This window comes from Macaca thibetana, chromosome 12, assembly GCF_024542745.1.
Source record: "Macaca thibetana thibetana isolate TM-01 chromosome 12, ASM2454274v1, whole genome shotgun sequence".
NCBI lineage: Eukaryota > Metazoa > Chordata > Mammalia > Primates > Cercopithecidae > Macaca > Macaca thibetana.
In genome coordinates, this window is record NC_065589.1 from 52,312,105 (window position 1) to 52,333,863 (window position 21,759).

General features: G+C 42.2%; 1 protein-coding gene across 1 annotated transcript in view; it reads left to right on the forward strand.

Annotated features, from left to right (window-relative positions):
* The first annotated feature begins 3,825 nt into the window (after positions 1–3,825).
* The window catches only part of NEMP2 (nuclear envelope integral membrane protein 2), a 33,504-nt gene continuing 15,570 nt past the window's right edge, over positions 3,826–21,759 (forward strand). The window contains exons 1-5 of the mRNA XM_050751934.1: positions 3,826–4,436; positions 13,526–13,641; positions 19,740–19,971; positions 20,115–20,187; positions 21,310–21,403. Of these exons, the coding sequence (XP_050607891.1) occupies positions 4,094–4,436; positions 13,526–13,641; positions 19,740–19,971; positions 20,115–20,187; positions 21,310–21,403 (858 nt within the window). The 5' untranslated portion in view covers positions 3,826–4,093. The remainder of the gene's footprint in view (positions 4,437–13,525; positions 13,642–19,739; positions 19,972–20,114; positions 20,188–21,309; positions 21,404–21,759) is intronic.

Genomic DNA, 21,759 nt, shown 5'->3' on the forward strand with positions numbered 1-21,759 from the left:
CCATGGTAATCCTGCTCAGTATAAGAGGAACCACAGGTTCAGACATTTGTTGTATGTGCTTGGCTGAGGAGCCAATGGGGTGAAGCTACCATCTGTGGGATTATGACTGAATGCCTCTAAGTCAGAATCCCACCCAGGCAGAACAAGAAGGAAAAAGGTTTAATTGACTCACAGTTCCACATGGCTGGGGATGTCTCAGGAAACTTACAATCATGGCAGAAGGGGAAGCAAATATGTTCTTCACATGATGACAGGAAGGAGAAGTGCCAAGCAAAAGGGGGGAAATTCCCTTATAAAACCACCAGTTAGCATGAGAACTCATTTGCTATCAGAAAACAGCAGCATGGCAGTAATCACCCCCATGATTCAATTACCTTCCACTGGGTCCCTCCCATGACATGTGGGGATTATGGGAACTACAATTCAAGATGAGATTTGGGTGGGGACATAGCCAAACCATATAATTCTACCCCTAGCCCCTCCAAAATCTCATGTCCTCACATTTCAATACACAATCATGCCCTTCCAATAGTCCCCCAAAGTCTTAACTCATTCCAGCATTAACTCAAAAGTCCAAGTCCAAAGTGGCTTTGCAGGGTACAGCCTTCTCCCTGGCCACTTTCACAGGATGGCATTGAGTGTTTGCTGCTTTTCCAGGTACACAGTGCAAGCTGTCGGTGGATCTACCATTCTGGGGTCTGGAGGAAGGTGGCCCTCTTCTCACAGTTCTACTAGGCAGTGCCCCAGTGGGGACTCTGTGTGAGGGCTTTGGCTCCACATTTCCCTTCTGCATTGCCCTAGCAGAGGGTCTCCATCCCTGCCGCAAACTTCTGCCTGGACATCCAGGTGTTTCCATACATCCTTTGAAATCTAGGCAGAGGTTCCAAAACCTCAATACTTGACTTCTGTGCACCCACACGCTCAACATCATGTGGAAGCTGCCAAGGCTTGGGGCTTGCACCCTCTAAAGCAATGACCTGAGCTGTATGTTGGCCCCTCTTTAGCCAAGGCTGGAGCTGAAGCAGTTGGAACAACAGAGCACCATGTCCCAAGGTTTCATAGAACCGGGGGCGGGGGACGGGGTATGAGGGGGGCCCTAGGTGCAGCCCATGATACTATGTTTCCCTCCTAGGCCTCTGAGCCTTTGATGGGAGGGGCTGCTGAGAAGGTCTCTGACATGCCCTGTAGACATTTTCCCCATTGTTTTGTTGACTAACATTCAGCTCCTTGTGACTTATGCAAATTTCTGCAGCTGCGTTGAATTTCTCTCCAGAAAATGAGTTTTTTTCCTATTGCTTCGTCAGGCTGCAAATTTTCCAAACCTTTATGCTCTGCTTCCTCTTGAATGCTTTGCTGCTTAGAAATTTCTTCCACCAGATACCCTAAATCATCTCTCTCAAGTTCATAGTTCCACAGATTCCATAATTTATAAAGGAAACAGGTTTAATTGACTCACAGTTCTGCATGGCTGGGGAGGCCTCAGGAAACTTACCATCATGGTGGAAGGGCAAGCAAACATGTCCTTCTTCACAAGGTGGCAAGAGAGAAGTGCTGACTGAAGGGGGAAAAGCCCCTTATAAAACCATCATATTTCACGAGAACTCACTCAGTAGCATGAGAGTAACAACCCCCATGATTCAGTTACCTCCCACTGCGTCCCTCCCACGATGTGTGGGGATTATGGGAACTACAATTCAATGAGATTTGGGTGGGGACACTGCCAAACCATATCAACTTATATTCAAATTCACTGGTTCTTTCCTCATCTATGTTCAGTCTGCTGATAAGCCCATTGAAAGAATTCTTAATTTCTGATAAGGTGTTTTTAATTTCTAGCCTTTCCATTTCACTTTTTAAGTAATTTTCCTCTTTCCGCTGAAATTCTGTATATATATTCATGCATGTTATTCACCTTTTCCACTAGCTTTTTAAGCATGGTAATTATAGCCCAGTATATGGGTCATTTCTGAATCTGGTTCTGTTTTACCTCTTGATTTTTTCTCCTCTCTGCTTTTTTGGGTGTCTTTTAATTTTTGATCAAGTGATGGCTATCACATGTAGGAGAATAGTAACGACTAAGGTAAATAGTATTAATGTCCAGAAATAAGCCTCTTCTGTCCGGTCAATAATGTGGGTAGTTGAGTCAATCTAGTTGGGAGTTGTGCTGAATTTGGGTTTTATTGTTGTTGTCATTGCCTTCACTCTGTACCACAGGCTTCATTCAGATTCCTCTAGCAGGGGGTTACTATTACATTGTTTTAGTGTGGAACCTAGAGTGCTGGGGACTTTTTCTCAGTGCCCTTCACTCAGCTTTAGCAGTGTTTGCATGCCTGTGCTACAGAGAGGTCTCTCCCCACACTCTTTTTCCTCCTCACTAGCTGACTGGTGTTGTCACTGGTGCTTGGCTTATAGTGGGGAAAAGGGGTTTTTCACACTCCTGGTCCTGCCTTGGTTTTAGGCAGGCCCTGTGCACCTAAGCCTCAGATGTGGGGCTATCTCAGTATTCCTGATACTTCTCCATTGCAGCCAAATCCTTCCTTTATCTGTGGTGAGTCTTGAGTGAGAGTTTCCCAGGAGTAGCCAACTTCAACTTTCTATTGCTTCAGGACACGGAGCCCTAGTGTTTCCTGCTCCTGCTGCTCCCCAAAGGGCAGAAGGTTTGTGCTTCTACCTCTTGCCAGAAGCAGGGGGTCTTTGCCAGGATCCTGTTGGTGGTAATGCTTCCTGCCCTTCCCCCAGTGGATAAGGTTTTCATACAGAAGAAAGGTTTGGAGAGGTTAAGTGGAATTTTATGATTGTCCCCCAGTGACAGAACTGTCACCTCCTAATATTCTTTTTATCTCCGGAAAAATATTTATTGCTTATAGAGAGAAATGTAGTGTTTCAACATAGCTTCTTTACAGATGTTTACTAATGATCTGTGATATAAATAGCACTTTAAATATTCAGTACATTGCTGCCTGCCCTTTTGTTTCTCTACCAGATATATTTGTATGAAAACACATTCATCATTCAACAATCCACCTGTTTATTTTAGCTACTTTCCATAGTGCCATCCAAAATTAAACCAAATCAAAATGAATGTGGTTAGGTACAAAAGCTGTCTTGCAAGAAGCAAGTGCGCACCTCACCTGGGAATATCGGAAAGATTTGGTTCAGGGCTCTGCTGTTCTCTGAAGACAGGCTTCACTCAAATAATGATGGTTTATTTTTTAAAATCATCCCACTGAAAAGTCCCTTACAAGGAAATTTCTTAACTTTTTAAAAGCCATACATGGTGTACACATGGTGCCAAGTGCTTAAGGGCAGTTGTTTAAATTTTCCTTTGAGGGCAAGGAAAGCCTAGTACATTCTACTCAGACTTTTAGGAAAAATGAGGCTTATCTATTTTAAAAAGGATAATTTCTGTTACTTTGTGTTCTCTATCTCACCAAAAGACCAGAATTAGAGAAGACTGTCCTAGTTAAGTATGGAATATTGAGTCAAATTAATGGGTTCCAGGGCCTGTGGAGGGAATGTTCTTTAAAATATATATTAATATATCTCCTAATTATCAGTATTAAGACCATTCGAGTTGTATGTTAATTTAAAAATATATTACATTAAAAAACTATTTTTTTAACATAAGCTAATTTTAAGAGAAGTTTGATTGTCATATTGGTGAAGGAACATTTTACAAGCCCCTCTGTACTCTGAAATGTGGTGTCCAAGATTAGACATACAAGGTCAGTGTTACTTAAGCGGCCAAGTTTCCAATTTGTTATTGTTTGTTACCAAATGAAAGTAAAAAGGAAAACAGAAAGGTAAAATAAAGAAACTGGCTTTTATGTATTTTATTCCCAAAAAGGGCGTTTGCCCAAGGACCTTCCCATTCACGGGCTGTCACTCACAGGTGCTCGGAGAATTCAGCCTCCAAATCCCGCAGGTCACACAGATCAGCCAAGTTTTAAGAAACACTCCGGATTAGCGACCCTTCCTCTCCGCAACTCCCACCCCTGCGCCGGGACGCTGCCGGGTGGTCCCCAAGGGAAGATCAGGCCCTGGACGCCCCGCGAGCGCTGGAGGCCCGGAGGCCGAGGCCGAGGACGGGAGCATGCCACCGGGGTCGCGCCACCGAAAGCTCTTCCGGCCTGGGCCAGCGTGCCCCGAGGCCGCGGGCGGAGGCTGGAGCAACGGGCCCAACTCTCCCTCCGCCCCGGGGAGGCGGGGTCTCCGCCTTTCCCGCGTTCGGGCCTCACCGCCCCCCTCCGCCTTCTCTGAGGCCCCGCGCCACTTCCGCTCCTCGCGGCGGAGCCGGTCCCCTAGGGCTCGGGGTCGCACGGAGCTGACCCCTAACGAAATGGGGCCGTGCCAGGGGCGGTGGTGGCTGCTACTCTGGCTGCCGCCCCTGGCCACACTGCCCGTGCGGGGGGAGGCGGCGGCGGCGGCGTTGTCAGGTAACCTGGACCCGGCAGCGGCGGCGGCGGCGGCGGCGCGCGCGTGCGTGCTCGCTCCCCGGCTTCGCGACTGCCCCCAGGGCGCGCCTTTTGGCCCGGGTGGCACCGCGAGGCCGATCCGGGTGGGCGCTCCCTTTTCTCCCTTTGGGGTCTCCCGGGCAGGCCCTGTCCGCCCTTCCTGTCTTCTTGGGCTTCTTTGGTCTCTCTCTTGGCAATTGGACATTTTGTAATTTTAGGACTAGAAACCGTGCGATCCAGTCGCCCAATTCCCTCGTTTTACAGAAGCAACTGAAACTCAGAGAGGTTTTGATTTGCTCAAGGTGACACAGCTTGTCACTGGCACAGCTGACCGTAGTCTCCAGACTTTCAGCACAAGGCCTTTTGTACAGTACATCAATGCGTGTTGAAATCCTTGTTATTTCGCTATCTCGCATTCCTTTGATCTCAAGAGTAGAGAAGGTAACAGCTTCAGCTTCAGAATCGTAGCGAAAATTCTCCTGCCACTGACTGGCTGTTGTGACCTTGAGCGAGTAAACATAACGGGTCCCACGTGAGCCGCGGGTAATGAGACCTCACAAGGTTCTTGTGGTGTTGGTGTGCACAATGCCTGGCGCACAGGAAGCAAGAACTGGTAGCGGCTGCTAGCGTTAGGGGCTCGCCACGGAGTGGGCTCAAGATGCTGGCACACTGGGGAAGGATCTGGGAAGGACACCTGGGGAAGTCAGAAACCCAGAGTTCCAACTCCAGACCTGCCGCTAACTTACCATGAGCTTCACATTTCTGTTTCTTTTTTTTTTCCCTCATAAAATCTTTTAAAAGATTTCCTGGATGCACTCTCTACCAACTTCTCTTCCTTGCTTTGGCTACCCTGGTTTCAAGGGAGGCTGCCAAGTGTATTCTTTTAGCTGGGCATGGCCCTCCCTCCAGTTATACCGCTGTTTTTTATCTAAGGATGAATGAGAGACTAGATGTTGATGAGGTCATTATCAGATTCTGCCACAGCTCCCAGCTGAGGGAATCTTGCGGTGAGTTATATGTTGGGGAACTGTTGGATTCCGGTTTTCGTTGAACAGAAATTTTTTGAGTGTTCATTATGTGCTAGGCAGTGTTATACGTGCTTTAGCTGCGGTATCTATCATATTTAATACCCATAGAAGCCCTATGGGGGAAGGCACCATTTTATACCCATTTTTCAGATGAGAAAACAAAGGCTTGGTAGTAAGAAATACAACAATTTTATGCCAGTGAAAAATTAAAACACAAATCTGTCTAAGCAGGAAGGTTTCTGGGCATGGCAACAGCGAGAAAATTAGAAGTAGCCTTAGACCAGCACCCAGCACCTTGGATTCTAGACCGCTCATTACCTTCAGCCACAACTTGTGGTAAAACATTGGTCCAGGCACAGTCTTTATGAACCGTAGTTTTCTCTTGAGTAAAATGAAGATGTTTTTTACTGAAGAGTTTCCAGTATTTTCCTCACCTCAGTAAACCTGGTGTTTTTAAAGTTTTTATGTTACCGCATTTAGTGTAATAGTAACAGCTTGCTTCTTTGCTTTGTTAATCAAAGACACGCATAAATACTTATTGGAGCTTCTGTTCTGCCTGAGACAGGTAGGATGCCCACTGACCTGATAAAACTAGTCCACAGCTAAGAAGAATGGCAACTTCTGTAGCCTTACAGGGATGCCTGCCATTCCAGTAGGCTTTCCAATACGGACTGTGAAGCGCCCAGTATCTGGTAATGTGCCAGTGACACTGTGTTGGCAGCCCTGGATTAGACTAGGCTTAAGAACCATTGCTGCTCTCTAAAAGTCTATGGTTTCATGAGGACCCTGAGAGGAAACAGCTGGTACTTCGTTTAAGCGAGGAGCTTGGATTAGGTGATACTTAAGGTACCTTCCTGTTCTAAAATTTTGTCTTGAATAACACACTCTTCAATGGAATGGGGAACATTCAGACGAACACCAGCTTTCTGTAACTATTTGGAGGAAAGTCAGAGACAGTTGACACTGAGAGGAAGAGAAACTTCAAGAGGTTCAGCCAGTTAGTAAGGTCCCTAGAAACCATGTGTTGTCCTGAGATGAAGTTCAGGCCCTGGCGGTGGCTTTCCAGGCTTAAATTATGGTAACAGTCCATTTGAAATCACAGCTTTCAAATTCATCTGTGAAGATTTGGGCTTGAAGTCAAAGACCTGAGTGCGCATTAGTATGTACTAATTCCAGTTTCATTCTCACATTCTTGGAGAAATAAAAAGATGAATATTCAGGTAAAAAAAAAACTGAGGTTAAGAGAATAGTTACCTTTATCACTTTGATGCCTCATGTTAACTCCTTTGAAAATATGAATTTACAGAAAACAAATAGAAAAATCCTGAGTCCATTTGACTTCTCACAAGTTCAGACTTGTTCGTTTTTTTGCTTTTCATGTTTCCTACTCTTCTCCCTCCCCTTCCTTGCTCCCAAAGAAAAACAGTTATAGGGAAAATGGAGAAATTTGTCATATAATGTAGTGTTTATATTATGATTCCGTTCTAGTTTCATCTGAAGATATTTTTTTTTCCCCCATATGAGGGCCATGTCAGTTTTCAGGAGGAACATTGGTGAGATATTTTTATGTTGGGAGTTAGGTTCTGCTAAGATTTAAGGTGTTTGTGCTTTTTATTTTTAGCATATTCTGTAAGTAGGTTTAAGTACTACCTGCTTTTTTCTGATGTTTTGACTGAGGTTTTTTTTTTTTTTTTTTTTCTGTGTATATGACTCAACTCTTTAACTTAAACATATACTTACATTTAGGAAAACTAATACATGACAAAAGTACTACAAAGAAGATAATTTTAATTAAAGTAGGTGATATGTAGCTGTCCCTTTTTTATATTAGATATGTAATTCTAAAATTAGGTTAATTGAATATTTATAAATTGAGTGGTATTTAAAGTGAACTAAGGAATCTTATCTCATTGGTTAAGGGAACCCCTGACTTTCTGAATCCTTTGGTAATGTAAATAATTAATGCCTCCTGTAGCATCTTAGTGATTTGGGCACAACTATCCAGAAATATACTGTTCTCTAAAAGTCAGTATAATTGAAAGGATCAAGGGAGCCTGCTGAGGATTGCAAGAAGTTAAGGAAAATGATGCCCTTCCAGGCTTGATCCCAGATACTCCTCAGTCCTTCGGAGTTGAGGCAAACCTGGGATAGCCTACAATCCCAGGTCTTTCTCCTGATCTGATTCAGGCTTGAGGAAGTGATTACCTAGGTTATGGAGCACCTTCCAGGGTACGGATATATTAAATACCTCAGCCTCAAGTAGAAGCAGTAGCTTTCCCTAGGCAGGTATTGTTCCCTTTTGACCAAATGAATGATTATTGTTAGATTTTTAAAAATTCCTAGAAATTCTGTTTCATTTCCTGGATTGTGTTGTAAGGGGATTGTTGTTTTTGTTCTAATTTTTAAATGTATATTTACTTATTTTTGAGATTGGATTATGAGACTGGCCAATTTTTGCGTTTTTGGTAAAGACAGGGTTTCACCATGTTGCCCAGGCTGATCTCAAATTTCTGGGCTCAAGTGATCCACCTGCCTTGGCCTCCCAAAGTGCTGGGATTACAGGCATGAGCCACAGCGCCCGGCCTGTTGTTGTTTTGATACATTTGAGTTTGCCTACATCTGCTACCAGCAGGTTCTATCCTAGTAGAATTAACCAGCAATAACTGGGGCCTCATGAATAAATGAAACCCGCAGACATGCAGGCAGCTTCATAGCCTTCAGTCAGGGCGTACTCAGCGATAGAGTTCAAATAAGCAGTCAAACTGACTCTGTTTCCTATTTCTGCTGGACATGATTGAAACTGAGAATTGAAGTGGCTCTAGAAGAAGATTGCTAAAGGGAGGAGAGACCTAAGAAAGCCTTTATAATCAAAGATTGGAAGATCTGTTCTCTCTAGGAAGGAGATGGGCCAGCTGTGATAACAGTCTTGTGACAATCACTGTCTTTTGCCTAGTCCAATTAGCCCATGGCTTAATGAACTGACTTGAAGCTAGGCTTGTGGCTTCTTATGGCTGAATTTCTGGTCCCTTACATATTTAGGAATTCCTATGTGGGTTGAGACTCATTCACCTCGGGAGAGAGGTGATAAGAAAAAAGGGCAGCCAGAGGACATGATGAAGCACTGCCACCTTGTCTGCAAAATCTCATGGATTGTGTAAATTCCACATCAGCTTCACCTCAAAAGCCAGAGGCCACTCTGGAGAATTCGAGGGAAAACACTGTTTGCAACATGCTTTTACTAGCGTGTCTATAGGTATGAACAGTCAGGACGACGTCCTTCCTTCTATGCTGTCTTTAATCTGGTTGAAGACTGAGGAGAAATACAGAACAAGTTATTTTCTTCTAACTGGCAGATCCCTTACACAGAATACACTGATGTATCATATATGAGTCAAATAAAAGAAGCTTAATCCCACCTATTCTTTCTGCCCTCCTCTATCCAGTGAGGGACAAGAAGGTGGTCCCTAGCCCAGAGGATGTTAAGGGTTACAGTACTCAACCCTCTAGCTATGGATGTATTGACCATGGGGTAGGGTAAGGGGGAAGTTCAGTCTGTGTCTTCCAGACTGGCCCTCATGCTTTGTGGGTTCTGTAGATGGGATGGCAATGGCACAGACTGGCAAGGGCATCCTACTACATCAGGTGGTTCCAAGGGAGGGCCAGAGTGCACGTCCTTTTATGGTGCTGACTAGCCCTGACCAGGCTCTTACAAAGATTGGCTGGACTTCCATTGGTAGGCCACATATGCCCAAATAACCCAGTAGTCCTCTCGAACCACAAGATACACACAAAAGACAAATATTTAAGTTCTGGGGGTTACAGTAATAAACATGCAATGTCCCTGACTTTGTGGAGAGACAGAGTATAAGCTAATAAATACATATGTAATACGAAGAAAGAAGAAAGCGGGTGGAAGTGGTTGGGGTGTGTTTGTTTAGATAGTGGGGTCAAAGAAGGCCTTTATGAGAAGGTAGCATTTGATAGAATACATCAGTGGTTGGAAGGCATGAGCTCTGCCAAGATCTGGGAGAAGAAGGTTGCAGACTGAGGAAACTTTACTGGGGGTTGGCTGGCATCTTGAGGACAGGAGGGCCAGGTGTGGCTGGAGCAGCCGGGCTGGGAGGGAAAGTGGAGGAGGGAAGGTCATAGAGGCACTCAGGTCCCTGGAAGGGAAGGGGATTTTATTAATGGTGTAAAGGAAAGCCATTGGAGGGTTTTAAGCAGGTAAATGATGTGTTCCCATTCGTGTTTTTGTTTGCTTGTTTGTTTGTTTTTGGTTTTGTTGCTTTTTTTTTGAGACAGGGTCTCACTCAGTCGCCCAAGCTGGAGTGCAGTGGCGCGATTTCAGCTCACTGCAGCCTTGCCTCCCAGGTTCAAGCGAGATTACAGGCATGAGCCAATGTACCTGGGCCCCATTCATGTTTTTAAAAAGATCTATTTGCTAATTGAAGAGTAGGTTGTAGAGGAAAATGTGGTGGTGGGGGTCAATTCTGGAAGCAGGGAGACCAGCTGGATAGAAGGCTATTACAATCATCCTAGTGCAAGAGGAATGTGGCTTGGGTAAGAGAGAAGCATTTACTCCTGTGTTGAAACCGCAGTATACAATATACTTAAATTGCACCATCTTGCTCTTAAGAGCTCCAGATTTGGAATGATTTAGGAGACAGTCTTAGGACCAAGTGGAAAGAACCTTATTTTAAGAGAGCATTTGATTGTAAAACTCAGGCCCCACCAAAAGGCTGTTTCCTCAGACCATTAACAAAAGTGAACTGTTCTGTGGGAGCTGATTTAGCCCTTGAAGTAGCAGCATTCTCTAGGAGAAGAATTGCAGTGAGGGGCCCTTGGAGGCACCCACAAGAAAAGCCCCTCTAGCATCGAGCACATGGGTGGTAAAGAAAGACCTGTCTGGAAGTAAACATTCCTATCGTAGTTTGGGCTGCTGCTTCTGTGTCCCTGAGACTTCATGCTCTTCACCTGCCCTGCTGGAATGCACTCCCTTTCCAATGATGGGTAGGAATCCCTTTTATTTGAGGACTCCCAGTATAAAGTTCTCAACTCTAGCGGTGCTCAGAGACCCCCCGGGAGGCTGTGCAAAGGCAGAACATGGTAAGGTGAATCCAAAGACCTGCTCCCCCCACCTCTGCTGCTCACTAGCTGGGAGCATTTAATGTGTTCTCATGCCTTCTCATTGCAGTTGCTCAGGGTCTTCCAGGTTATATACTACATTCCTTGACATTCATATTTTTTATAGGTAGCTGCCAGCCCTTTGATATCCCTGGGACTGCACCTCCCCCTATGCTGCCCTTGGCCAGAAGTCATTTGCCTCTCAGATATATCAAAAAATGTGCCTCAGCATTGGTTGCTTTGTGTGCTCATAGCCTTGGTTGTGAATTCTCCTTTTGGCTCTTGTGCATGGAAACAGCATGCAAGAGCACATTTTTCATTTTTAGTATCCTGTGTTTTACAGAGAGCCTCTAGAACAGCGGTCTTCAACCTTTTAGCAACAGGGACCAGTTTCGTGGAAGACAATTTTTCCACGGGATAGGAGTAGGGTAGGGGGTGGTGTAGGGATGAAACTGTTCCACCCCAGATCATCAGGCATTAGATTCTCATAACAAGCATGCAGCCTAGATCCGTAGCATGTGCAGTTCACTGTAGGGTTCATGCTGCTGTGAGAATCTCATGCCACTGCTGATCTGACAGGAGGTGGAGCTCAGGTGGCAGTGATCACTCGCCTCGCCCACCACTCACCTCCTGCAGCCCTGTTCCTAACAGACCATGGAGTGGTCTTGGTCCTTGGCCCCAGGGTTGGGGACCCTTGCTCTGGAGGTTCCTTCTTGTGGTTAACCTGGATTCTTGTATTTGCATCTTGGACTCTCAAACTCTGCAAATTTTTTGATATATTTAGAAACATATGCATTTCATCATAATGCGAAGAGTAAAGATGATTTGACTGTCACAGTTGAATACACTGGGTCCTTGTGTAGTTTTGCTGCTTCGTGTGGCCACTGGAGAACCCTCCGTTTTATGGAGTTGTGTTTTGGGAGATGGCGAGCATTCCCAGGATCCTTTCCCAAGTCTGTCTTCACTTTTCTCCAACTTAATGCTAAGGATATTTCAGGCCAGGACCAGGGACTTGTCTGAGCATATTCAGTGTTATTCCCTACATGGATGTGATTGTTTACTAGTTGTTACTGGTTACTTAGTCCTTCCCCAACTTTGGTGTAGCAAGTTGTTCTAGCTTCATTTCAGGTTTTTCAGGAGAAACAACTGACCACACTCTCCTTAAAGGAGTCAGGGGTTGGGTGTAAAACCCATTTCTGTGTGTACCCATAAGTGTTCCTTGTTCCTGTTTCCTGTTGGACAGATGTGGAGGTGACACTCTATCTTGAATCCAGAAGAACTTACGACTTTCATTTCACTTCATTTCAAATCCAAATACAGCAACGGCCACAGAAGAAAATGAACATCATTACTTTCTAGTTTTCTTGTGGCATTTACATTAACCCTCTGTAACACAGAGGGTTAATATATATCTCTCTTTCTCTCAGTTGAGTTGTATTATATTATATATTATATATAACATACATATATATTTAGGTATCTACATCTGTCTTCAGCCAAATTTCTCCTCACTGGAGATGTGAAGATCTGTCCATCTTCACAGAATCCCACCAATGAAAACTCAGTATATCCAAAATTGAACTCACCACCACTTCCCTGTACAAACTTGCTTTTTCTCTAGTATCTTGTCTGAGTAAAGGGCCTCACTATCTCTCCACTTACCAGAAACCTTTACATCATCTTCTTGTTTTCCTTGATAAAATGAATCTGTAAAGCCTGTTGATTTCATTTCCTAATCTGTTATTTCTCCCACCTCTCTTAGTCCATTTCTTGTTTAGATTGCTTCAGTGGCCTCCTTAGTGGTTCTTCTGCTTTCAGTCTCTTCTTTAATATTGCACACTACCTACAGAATGTTCTTTCTAAAATACAAATGCATTTCTGTCACTTCCTTATTGAGCTGGTATTCCCTGTTTGTTGCTGTAGGTCTATTCTCAGTCCTTCTTTTCTCCGCTTGGTGCCTGAAAGCTAACCTCTATGGACTGCATTATATGGGCTTCTTTGCTGTCTGTCTTCCTGTTGGGTTTGGCTGATTCAGGGCACTGAGGGGACAGCGGGAGAGACAGGTTGAGGTACCCATACCTTCACCCTGCATTCCACGGGAGTCCTGGCAGTGACTGCATTCCTTTAGACTACTGTCCTCCTAGTTCCAATGACTCTAGTAACATGGGATCCTCCTTGCCATTTTGGAACTTGGGCTGCTGAAAGCTTCCTGCTGTTGTTGGTGCCTGAGAACTTCATAGTGCCTTATTATTAGTGCCTTAAGCCTGTCCATATCTTTACTGAACTATTTTCAGTTAAATCCTTTTGAGTGTCAATGGTTTCTTGCTGAGACTGATACTTATCTAAAATCCTCCAGTGCTCTGCTTTCAAGATGTAGTCCACATGGTATAGTAGTAGTCATGGTTTACCACTCCAGCTACAGGTGTTCAAATGTCTTCTTGTATCCCTGTACCTTCTATCCATGCTCCCTCACCAATATAAAAATCCAATATCTCTAAACTGAATTAATTCCATAATTTATCTCATCTTCATGATTCTGTACACACTTGCTGGTCCTGTCCACCCCCACTCCCACCTCCTAATTTTTGTCTTATTGCCTCTACCTCGCCCTTCAGCCCTTTACTCATATTTTTGTCTTTTCTGGGAAAGTGCCCATAATTCTGTCTTCTGCTTCAGAATTGAAGAAGTATTTGTTCTCTGTGCTCTTATAGTGCCCTCCAATGTCATAAATATTGAGCTATAGTATTTTCTGTCTGTCTCCTCCTTTGTTGGAAAGACTGAAGGACTATAATTATATAGGATAATTTATTGGTCATAGAACGTTAAAACTGCTACTGTTACCTCCCTGAAAACTTTTTTTAAAAGAAGATTCTTGGCAATTAAACAGTTAGAAAATGTATTCCATTTTCCATCTCTCAGTTCGTAGGTGTAAAGCTTTGAAGGAAAAAGATTTAATTAGAACGTCTGAGTCAGACTGTTACTGCTACAATCAAAATTCCCAAGTGGAGTGGAAATACATATGGTCGACTATGCAGGTAAGGGCCTACTTTTAAATCATGTCTTAGGGACAGAGAATTACCATGTTCTAGGGACAGGAAATGTACCATTTCAGGAATAGAAAGTATTTTTGGTATGACACAGGTCTGTGTATCACTATGAGAGCTGACTTGAGGATCACACACAGTGGTTCAATGGGTGAGCAGTGTGAGAAGAGGACACTAACTCCTTCATACTCTCCCTCAGCCCCTCCCAAGCCACTCCCAATGAATATACTATCTAAATGTATGCAGCATATCTGCTGTTCAGGCAGTCTAAAGACAACATGTTCCTCCTACTTTGCAAAATTGCTATCCAAAGCCCCTCCAAATAGAAATTCTGGAATAACCACTAATCCCAAATATGGCCAAGATAGCAGTTGCTCTCAATTGCCTAGTACTTTCTTTCATTCAGCATTTAACAAATATTTATTGAGTACATATTAAGTGCCAGGAACTATTTCTGGGCTCCTAGGATACATCAATGAACAAAATAGATCCCTGCCATTGTGGATATTTACATTATCTAGGGTGGGGAATAGTAAACAATAAATGTAATAGAGATTAAAATGGTAAAACTAGTAAGTACTATGAAAAAAGAAAATGTAGAGTAATATCAATGGGATGAGAGAAGTGGGAGCAAATTGGCCAGGGTCGTTCTCATTGAGAAGGTAACATTTGAGAAAGATTTCAGTGGAGTGAGTTACCCAAGAAGGTACTGGGGGGAAGGGTGTTCAAGGCTGAGAGAATAGCTGGAACATTGTATCAGCAAGCATTTGATGTCGATTGATGCCATTGCTGATAATATGCACTACTTTGATCACATGGTTAAGGTAGTGTTTGTCAGGTTCTTCCACTAAAATTAGTATTTTCTTCCCTTTAATGAATATTTTGAGGTGATAATTTGAGACTGTGTAGATAACCTCTTCCTCATCAAACTTTCTTCCCTTAGTTTATCATTCATTGATGATGCTTTACTGAATCAATAATCATGATGATGTTTATCAAATGTTGATTTTTCTATATCCATTCTTTTTTTTTTTTTTTTTTTGAGACTGGGACTCACTCCAGTTGCCCAAACTGAAGTGCATTGGTGCGATCTTGGTTCACTGCAGTCTCAACCTCCCGGGCTCAGGTGATTCTTCCACCTCAGCCTTTCAGGTAGCTGGGACTACTTGAAAGGTGTGCACTGCCACACCTGGCCTTTTTTTTTTTTTTTTGTAGTTTTAGTAGAGACGGGGTTTTGCCATGTTGCCCATGAGTCTACTGAACTGCTGGACTCAAGTGATCTGCCTGCCTCAGCCTCCCAGAGTGCTGGGATTATAGGCGCAAGCCGCTGTGCCTGACATCATTATTCCATTTACATTCATTGGCATTCTACTATAAGGAAGAGATTTTCCTCCTCCCATTTATTTATATCCATGTAGTCTCACACATTGCCAATTATTTCAGGAAACTACAATCCATTACTCTCATTATTTATTTTGATACTCAAATTGTCCTGGATTTAACCAGTCAGAGCCCCTTCAACTAGCTCCTGTGTCCTTCTGCCACGTGCCTAGCATTTTTGAGCACTGCTTTACTTTCTAACAAACAAGATGTTCTAGACTTGTGTAATATCATAGACTCAGCTCTGGAATCATACATTTTTTCCAAGGAACAGTCAACATTAGGTGTGTTCATTGCATATCGTCATGTGTGTACACACACATACACACCCATACACCTGCACATACATCTGTATCTACCTATTAGAAACTGTGAGTTCTGAGATCTCCAATACCACAGGATTCATGCTAGTTTTCCAGTTTTCGTATTTTGTAATTCCCTTCTCTGATAATGAGAAACTTGATTCCCGTTTCCTCAAATATATTTATTTATTTGCCTAATCCCAGAATACACTAAAAGTAGTTTCAGAATTGCAAAGTCACACCATTGCAAAACACAAACCTAATAACAGGAGTTCAATATTTATTTATAGCGTTTTTTTTTTTAATCTTTTTCTGAGGTTGTGTATTTTAGGTTAATTCATCCCAGTCCACTCCCACTTCAGTATGGTTATACTATTCATTCAAAATATAGTTTGTTTTTATTTGTTTCAATTTCAGGGTTTTCACCCATCCTGGTCAATTTTATCATTTTTATTTTTATTTTTTTAGTTTGTTGACAAAAAGTCACTCTATAAAATATTTGAAGAGATTTATTCTGAGCCAAATATGAGTGACCAGTGGCCTGTGACACATCCCTCAGATTCTGAGAACATGTGCCCAAGATGGTCAGGGCACAGCTTGGTTTTACACATTTTAGGGAGACATGAGACATTAATCAAATACATTTAAGGTATACATTAGTTAGGTCCAGAAAGGTGGGACAACTGGAAGCAGAGAGGGGTGCAGTGTTCCAGGTTATAGGTAGATTTTAAAATTTTCTGATTGGCAATTGGTTGAAAGAGTTATTATCAATAGAAAGGAATGTCTGGGTTATCATAAGTAATTGTGGAGACCAAAGTTTTATCGTGGAGATGAAGCCTCCAGGTAGCAGGCTTCAGAGAGAATAGATTATAAGTGCTTCTTATCAGACTTAAGGTCTGTATTGATATTAAATACTGGTTGGTTTTTCCTGAATTCCAAAATGGAAGAGGGCATAATGAGGCATGTCCAACCCCTGCTTCCTGGCATAGCCTGAACCAATTTTTCAGGTTAACTTAGGAGTGCCCTGGCTGAGAAGAGGGTTTCATTCAGATGGTTGGCAGGGTAGGGGGTGTTAGAATTTTATTTTTGGTTTACAAGTTTTGTTTACCTTTTTATTCTCAGAAAAGATCATAGTGGGTTTTTTAAATGAGATTTTGTTTTTAATTTTTTAAAAAACCTTTTTAATTTTTAATTTTTTAGATTTGGGGGTACATGTACAGGTTTGTCACATGGATATATTGTATAATGCTGGGGTTTGGGCTCTACTGAACCCATCCCCTAAATAGTGACCATAGTACCCAATCAGTAGATTTTTCAACCCTTGCTCCTCTCCCTCCCAACCACCTTTTGAAGTCCTCAGTTGTCTGTTGTTTCCATCTTTATGTCTGTGTTATTATCATTATTTATGAGTATCTACAACATTAATACGGCTTAAAAGTTAAAACTCTATACAAAGGTATTTTCAGAGAAGTGTCACTTTCCCTCCTCCCTCTATTAGTTCCTATCCAACCCTTGTAGACAATCAGTTTAAGGAGTTTCTGGTATATCTTTCCTGTGTCTTTTTTTTGCAAAAGTAATTAGCGGTGCATATTTATATAGATGGTGTCTAAAGCCATGAAATCGAGTGAGTTTAGATGGAGAAGAGAAGAGGACCAGTGGCTAAGCCTGGGTCAGTCTTATATTAAGAGTTCAGGGAGAAGGAAGGAGCCAGCAGAGGAGAAACACAAGGAGCGACAGTGAAGAAGGAGATGTCCTGGAAGCCCTGGGGAGAAGTGTAATGAGGAGGAGGGAATAACCAGCAGTGCCAAGTGCTGTTGACAGGTCAAATAAGATGACTGAGAATTAATTGGGCATTTCAGTTAGCAACATGGAAGCACCAGTGACCTTGTCAGGGCAGCTTTTTGGGAATGAAATCCTGATTGAAGTGAGAATGGAAGGAGAGGAACTAGAGACTGCAGGCACAGGCAGCTTTTTAAAGAAATTTTATTGCAACAAGAAGCAAAGAAATGGGTGGTAGCTGGAGGGAAAAGTGGAGTCCACAGAAGGTTGTTTTTTCTTTTTTAAATGTATGCTGAGAGAAATGATCTCGTAGAGAGGGAAGAAGTGCTGCTGGGATGTCCTTGAGTAGGCAAACGTGGATAGGATCCCATGCCCAAGTCGGGACTTGCCTTTATGGAGCCTGCAAATTTCCTCTGGAAGAAATTTCCTCCCCACAGGCAGGAAGCGGAGCATGTGCCTGCAGGTGCTGACAGGTAGGGGACTTTGCAGATAGGAGCTGGTGGACATTCACTTCTGATTTCTTCCATTTTCAGTGAAGTAGGAAGGGTCAACAGCTGAGAAGAGGATGGGGAGGAGTTGTTGAGTATTGAGGAAGAAGTTGTGAAATCCTTTATTGCAGAGGGTAGAAGAATGAATGAATAGTAATATGTGGTATGAATGACTGCAGCTTTCATGTCCCTCTCTGAGTTCACAGTCATGGATTTGAAGTGAGACCAGTGTGCATTTCTCCAGCACACTGGTGATGCAAATGCAGGAGTAGAATGGTGGAGAGTTGAATTTTGTAAGTGAGCATGACAAAGCAAGAGGGGTGCAAAGGAGTCAAGGGTATGTGCCAGGGAATGGTGTGTAATAATTGATCATAGGGTTTAGCTGGCTAAAAAGAGATTGAGGATATTAAGAGGGTAAGGAGCAGGAGAAGAGAAGGATGTTCAGATCCTTGGTGGGGTTGGGGCACTAGATGGGTACACTGGAAAGATAGGAGATGGTGGTCACACAGTGAGATGCATGAAACAAGATGTATGGAGGGGCTGCAGTCTGGTACTGACAAGGTCCGGGGTATGGCCATGGAGTGATGAGCTGAGGTAGGGAGGACAAGAGCATAAGAGGAAAGGAATCCCTGGAACTGAGAGGCCAGGATATTGGAAGGATTGGTGTGTATATTGTATACACTGAAATACCTAAGAAGAATGACAGGAAATAGTATTGGAGAGAGAGCAACAGTGAGCCAGGAGCCAGGAGCCAAAGTCAAAGAGAAATGTGGGGGTTGATAGATAGCTAGTGGGTGATATTGCCTGATAACTGAGATTCAGAGCTGGTGCTCTTACTCCCTTTCAGGTTGCCCTACTCTTAGAAAAAGAAGAAGAATAGAGAGAAGAATGGACAAAGGCAGCCGCAAAATTGTCATTTAATGACCACTGGGTTGTCACCATTGGCTTGTAGCCAGTGCTTTGTTGTATGATGTGAATAGGACCTGAGGTTGGGATCTTGTCCTTCAGTAGGCATGGTGAGAGAAGCATGAATTACAGATGCTCAGCTGATCCAGAGAAAGGAAGTGCTTTTTCTTAATCACAGTAGAAAATGGTGTAGATATAAACCCTATTTTCAAACCATGCCTACTCACATATTTTGCCACCGATCACAGGCATACTTCAGAGATAATGTGACTGTGAGTTTGGTTCCAGAACACTGCAATAAAACAAATGCCCCATAAAGCAAGTCACACAAATTTTTTGGTTTCCTAGTACCTATAAAAGTTATGTTTACACTATACTGTTAGTCTGTTAAGGGTGCAATAGCATTATATCTTTAAAAAAAACCCCTACATACCTTAATTTAAGAAACACTTTATTGCTGAAACATGCTGACACAAAGACATGAAGTGAGCACATGCTGTTGAAAAAATGGTGCCAGTAGACTTGCCCGACAGAGTTGCCACAAACCTTTCATTTGTAAGAAATGCACTATCTGCAAAGCACAGTGTAGTAAAACAATAAAATGGGTATGCTTGTACATTCTTCTCATCCTTTTTAATGTCTCTTGGCCGCAATAACTTGCTAGAAGAGGGACTTAAATCAGCCACAGCTTGTGGGGAGAAGCATTCACTTTCAATAATGTCTGTGGTTCAGTGTGTGTTTGGACTAAATACAAATCTGTTGATTCTACCTCTGGGATCAGAACATAGAACGCTACCCTTAGCCCTTGAGTATTCTTTACTCAGCTGACCTTGAGTTCTCTTTACTCCTTTGCTCATGTTTTTAAGAAGCTTATAAGAAGTTTTGGCCGGACGCAGTGGCTTACGCCTGTAATCCCAGCACTTTGGGAGGCTGAAGCAGGCAAATAGCTTGAGCCTAGGAGTTCGAGACCAGCCTGGGCAACATGGCGAAAACCCATCTCTATAAAAAATACAGAAATTAGCTGGGCAGGTGGCATGTGCCTCTGGTCCCAGCTACTTGGGAGGCTGAGGTGGGTTTTCGCCATGTTGCCCAGGCTGGTCTAGAGGTGCAGGTTGCGGCGAGCGGAGATCCTGCCATTGCACTCCATTCTGGGCAACAGAGAGAGACCCTATCTCCAAAACAACAACAAAGAGAAGTTATTCTGTTTATGGATTTGTTTGTTCTTGTTTTACAGGTGAAAATTACCAGTTCAGGCCTGTTCAGAATTGTATACATCACAGAAAGACATAATTGCCAATATCCAGAAACCATTTTATCTTTTATCAAATGTGTGATTCATAACTTTTGGATACCAAAAGAATCTAATGAAATAACCATAATCATCAATCCATATGGAGAGACTGTGTGCTTCTCTGTGGAGCCTGTCAGGAAGATATTTAACTATATGATACATGTGAATCGAAACAGTAAGTCCAATTTTATTATACTTGACTTTCTGGATTCAGTTTTTCTGGAGTAACTTTTCAATAAATTGACTTTTTTTCTTTTACCAACATTACATTGATAAAAAATCTTTTTGTTATGTGTTTGTGTGTCTTTTTTACTCCAGTCATGGATTTCAAACTCTTCCTTGTGTTTGTGGCAGGAGTTTTTCTTTCCTTTTATGCAGAGACCCTGAGTCAGTAAGTATTCCTTTTTATATTTTTAACTTTGTGAATGAAAAGGTTTAGATCATTTTTGACCACATGCTAAGTATTTTCACATTATTGTGCATTTGTAGTGCATACTTTAGGTTTTGCAAATAGGTCTGAAGATGGTGTTGAAAAGGCCTTTGAAAACAGTAACAGTTATTTGTATAGCGTGATATGTATATGTTACAAAGTGCTTTCACATATTTTATGTATTAACATATTTTATTAGATCCTGATAATAACTATGCAAGCTCTGTATTATTGTTCTCATTTTATAGATGAGAAAAGCAACATCCTTCATCACACTATTAGTTCTTATCAGGGCTGGAGATTTGTTCCCTGGTTTTCCGGTCCACACACCTTGCTCTATTACATTAGAGCCGCCTCCTAGATTTATGGCCCTGATACAGAAGGCTGAATATAGCAAATATCTGTCTCTTAGAGAAACGTATTATCATTTTCTTTTTTGTTAATGACATATTCTCATCTGAGAAACATATTATTCTGATGTTTTGTTTCTTGGAATTCTCTCATGAGAAAGAAATCTTTTTTCAATATTTTATTCTTAGCTTGTGGATTCTAGGTTAGTACCCAATACTCGTCAGCTGTTCTTAACATTGTTCATTTTGAAGCTTTTCCTTATAGTGTTACCAAGTGTGTTTAATGTCATCCATGAACTTTATAAGCCAGATGATGAATACATAGCATGCAGAACAAAGCCTGGACTCCGAGGAGCTGGGTTGTAATCCCTAATCCTCCGGTGAGCAGATACTGACTTAGGGAAGATTTTTTAACTTCTTGGTGCCTTAATTTTCTCCTTTCTAAAACCTGGACAAGTGCCTGCTACATGATAGGTATTTAGTAATTAATGTCTGATCAGATCCTGAATATGAAAAATAACTCAGACATTCTGGTTTGCGTTAGTGGCAAGCAACTTACCATGAATTTCAAGTACCCATTTTGTTTTTTAAGAGTATAGGATATAAGGAGAGCTGCCATCTGAGTTTTTTGTTCTTAGTATTATTTATGACCGACGTTGCCAGGTTAAACATGCTTTTCATACTCAAAGTGCTGTTTGGCATTTAAATGGCTTGTATCTGCTTATCTTGACAGAAGCCCTACTTTCTATTACTCTTCGGGAACTGTGCTAGGTGTTCTAATGACATTAGTCTTTGTCTTGCTGTTGGTGAAACGATTCATTCCGAAGGTAGGCACACTATGTGTAAATGAGTAAAAAATGGAAATCATGATCTTACAGACATGAAAAATTAATCAAAATTAATTCACATTATGATAGGTTCTAATTTAAACTATGTTTCTTCATTATGTAAACTGGCTCTAAAATGTATCTTTTTCTGATGTTCCTGATTTTATTGATTACTATATGTAGTATTAAGTTTTGGTGCTACTTTTTTTGAGACCATTTTGCTTTCTAGGTAATGTGTTTTTCTTGAGTAATAGGAAGCTATTTCTATATTGAGTGAAAATTTCTATTATCTTTATAGAGCTGGGAATCTCATGATACTGAACCATTAGGGCCTTGAATAACAGCACTGCTACATC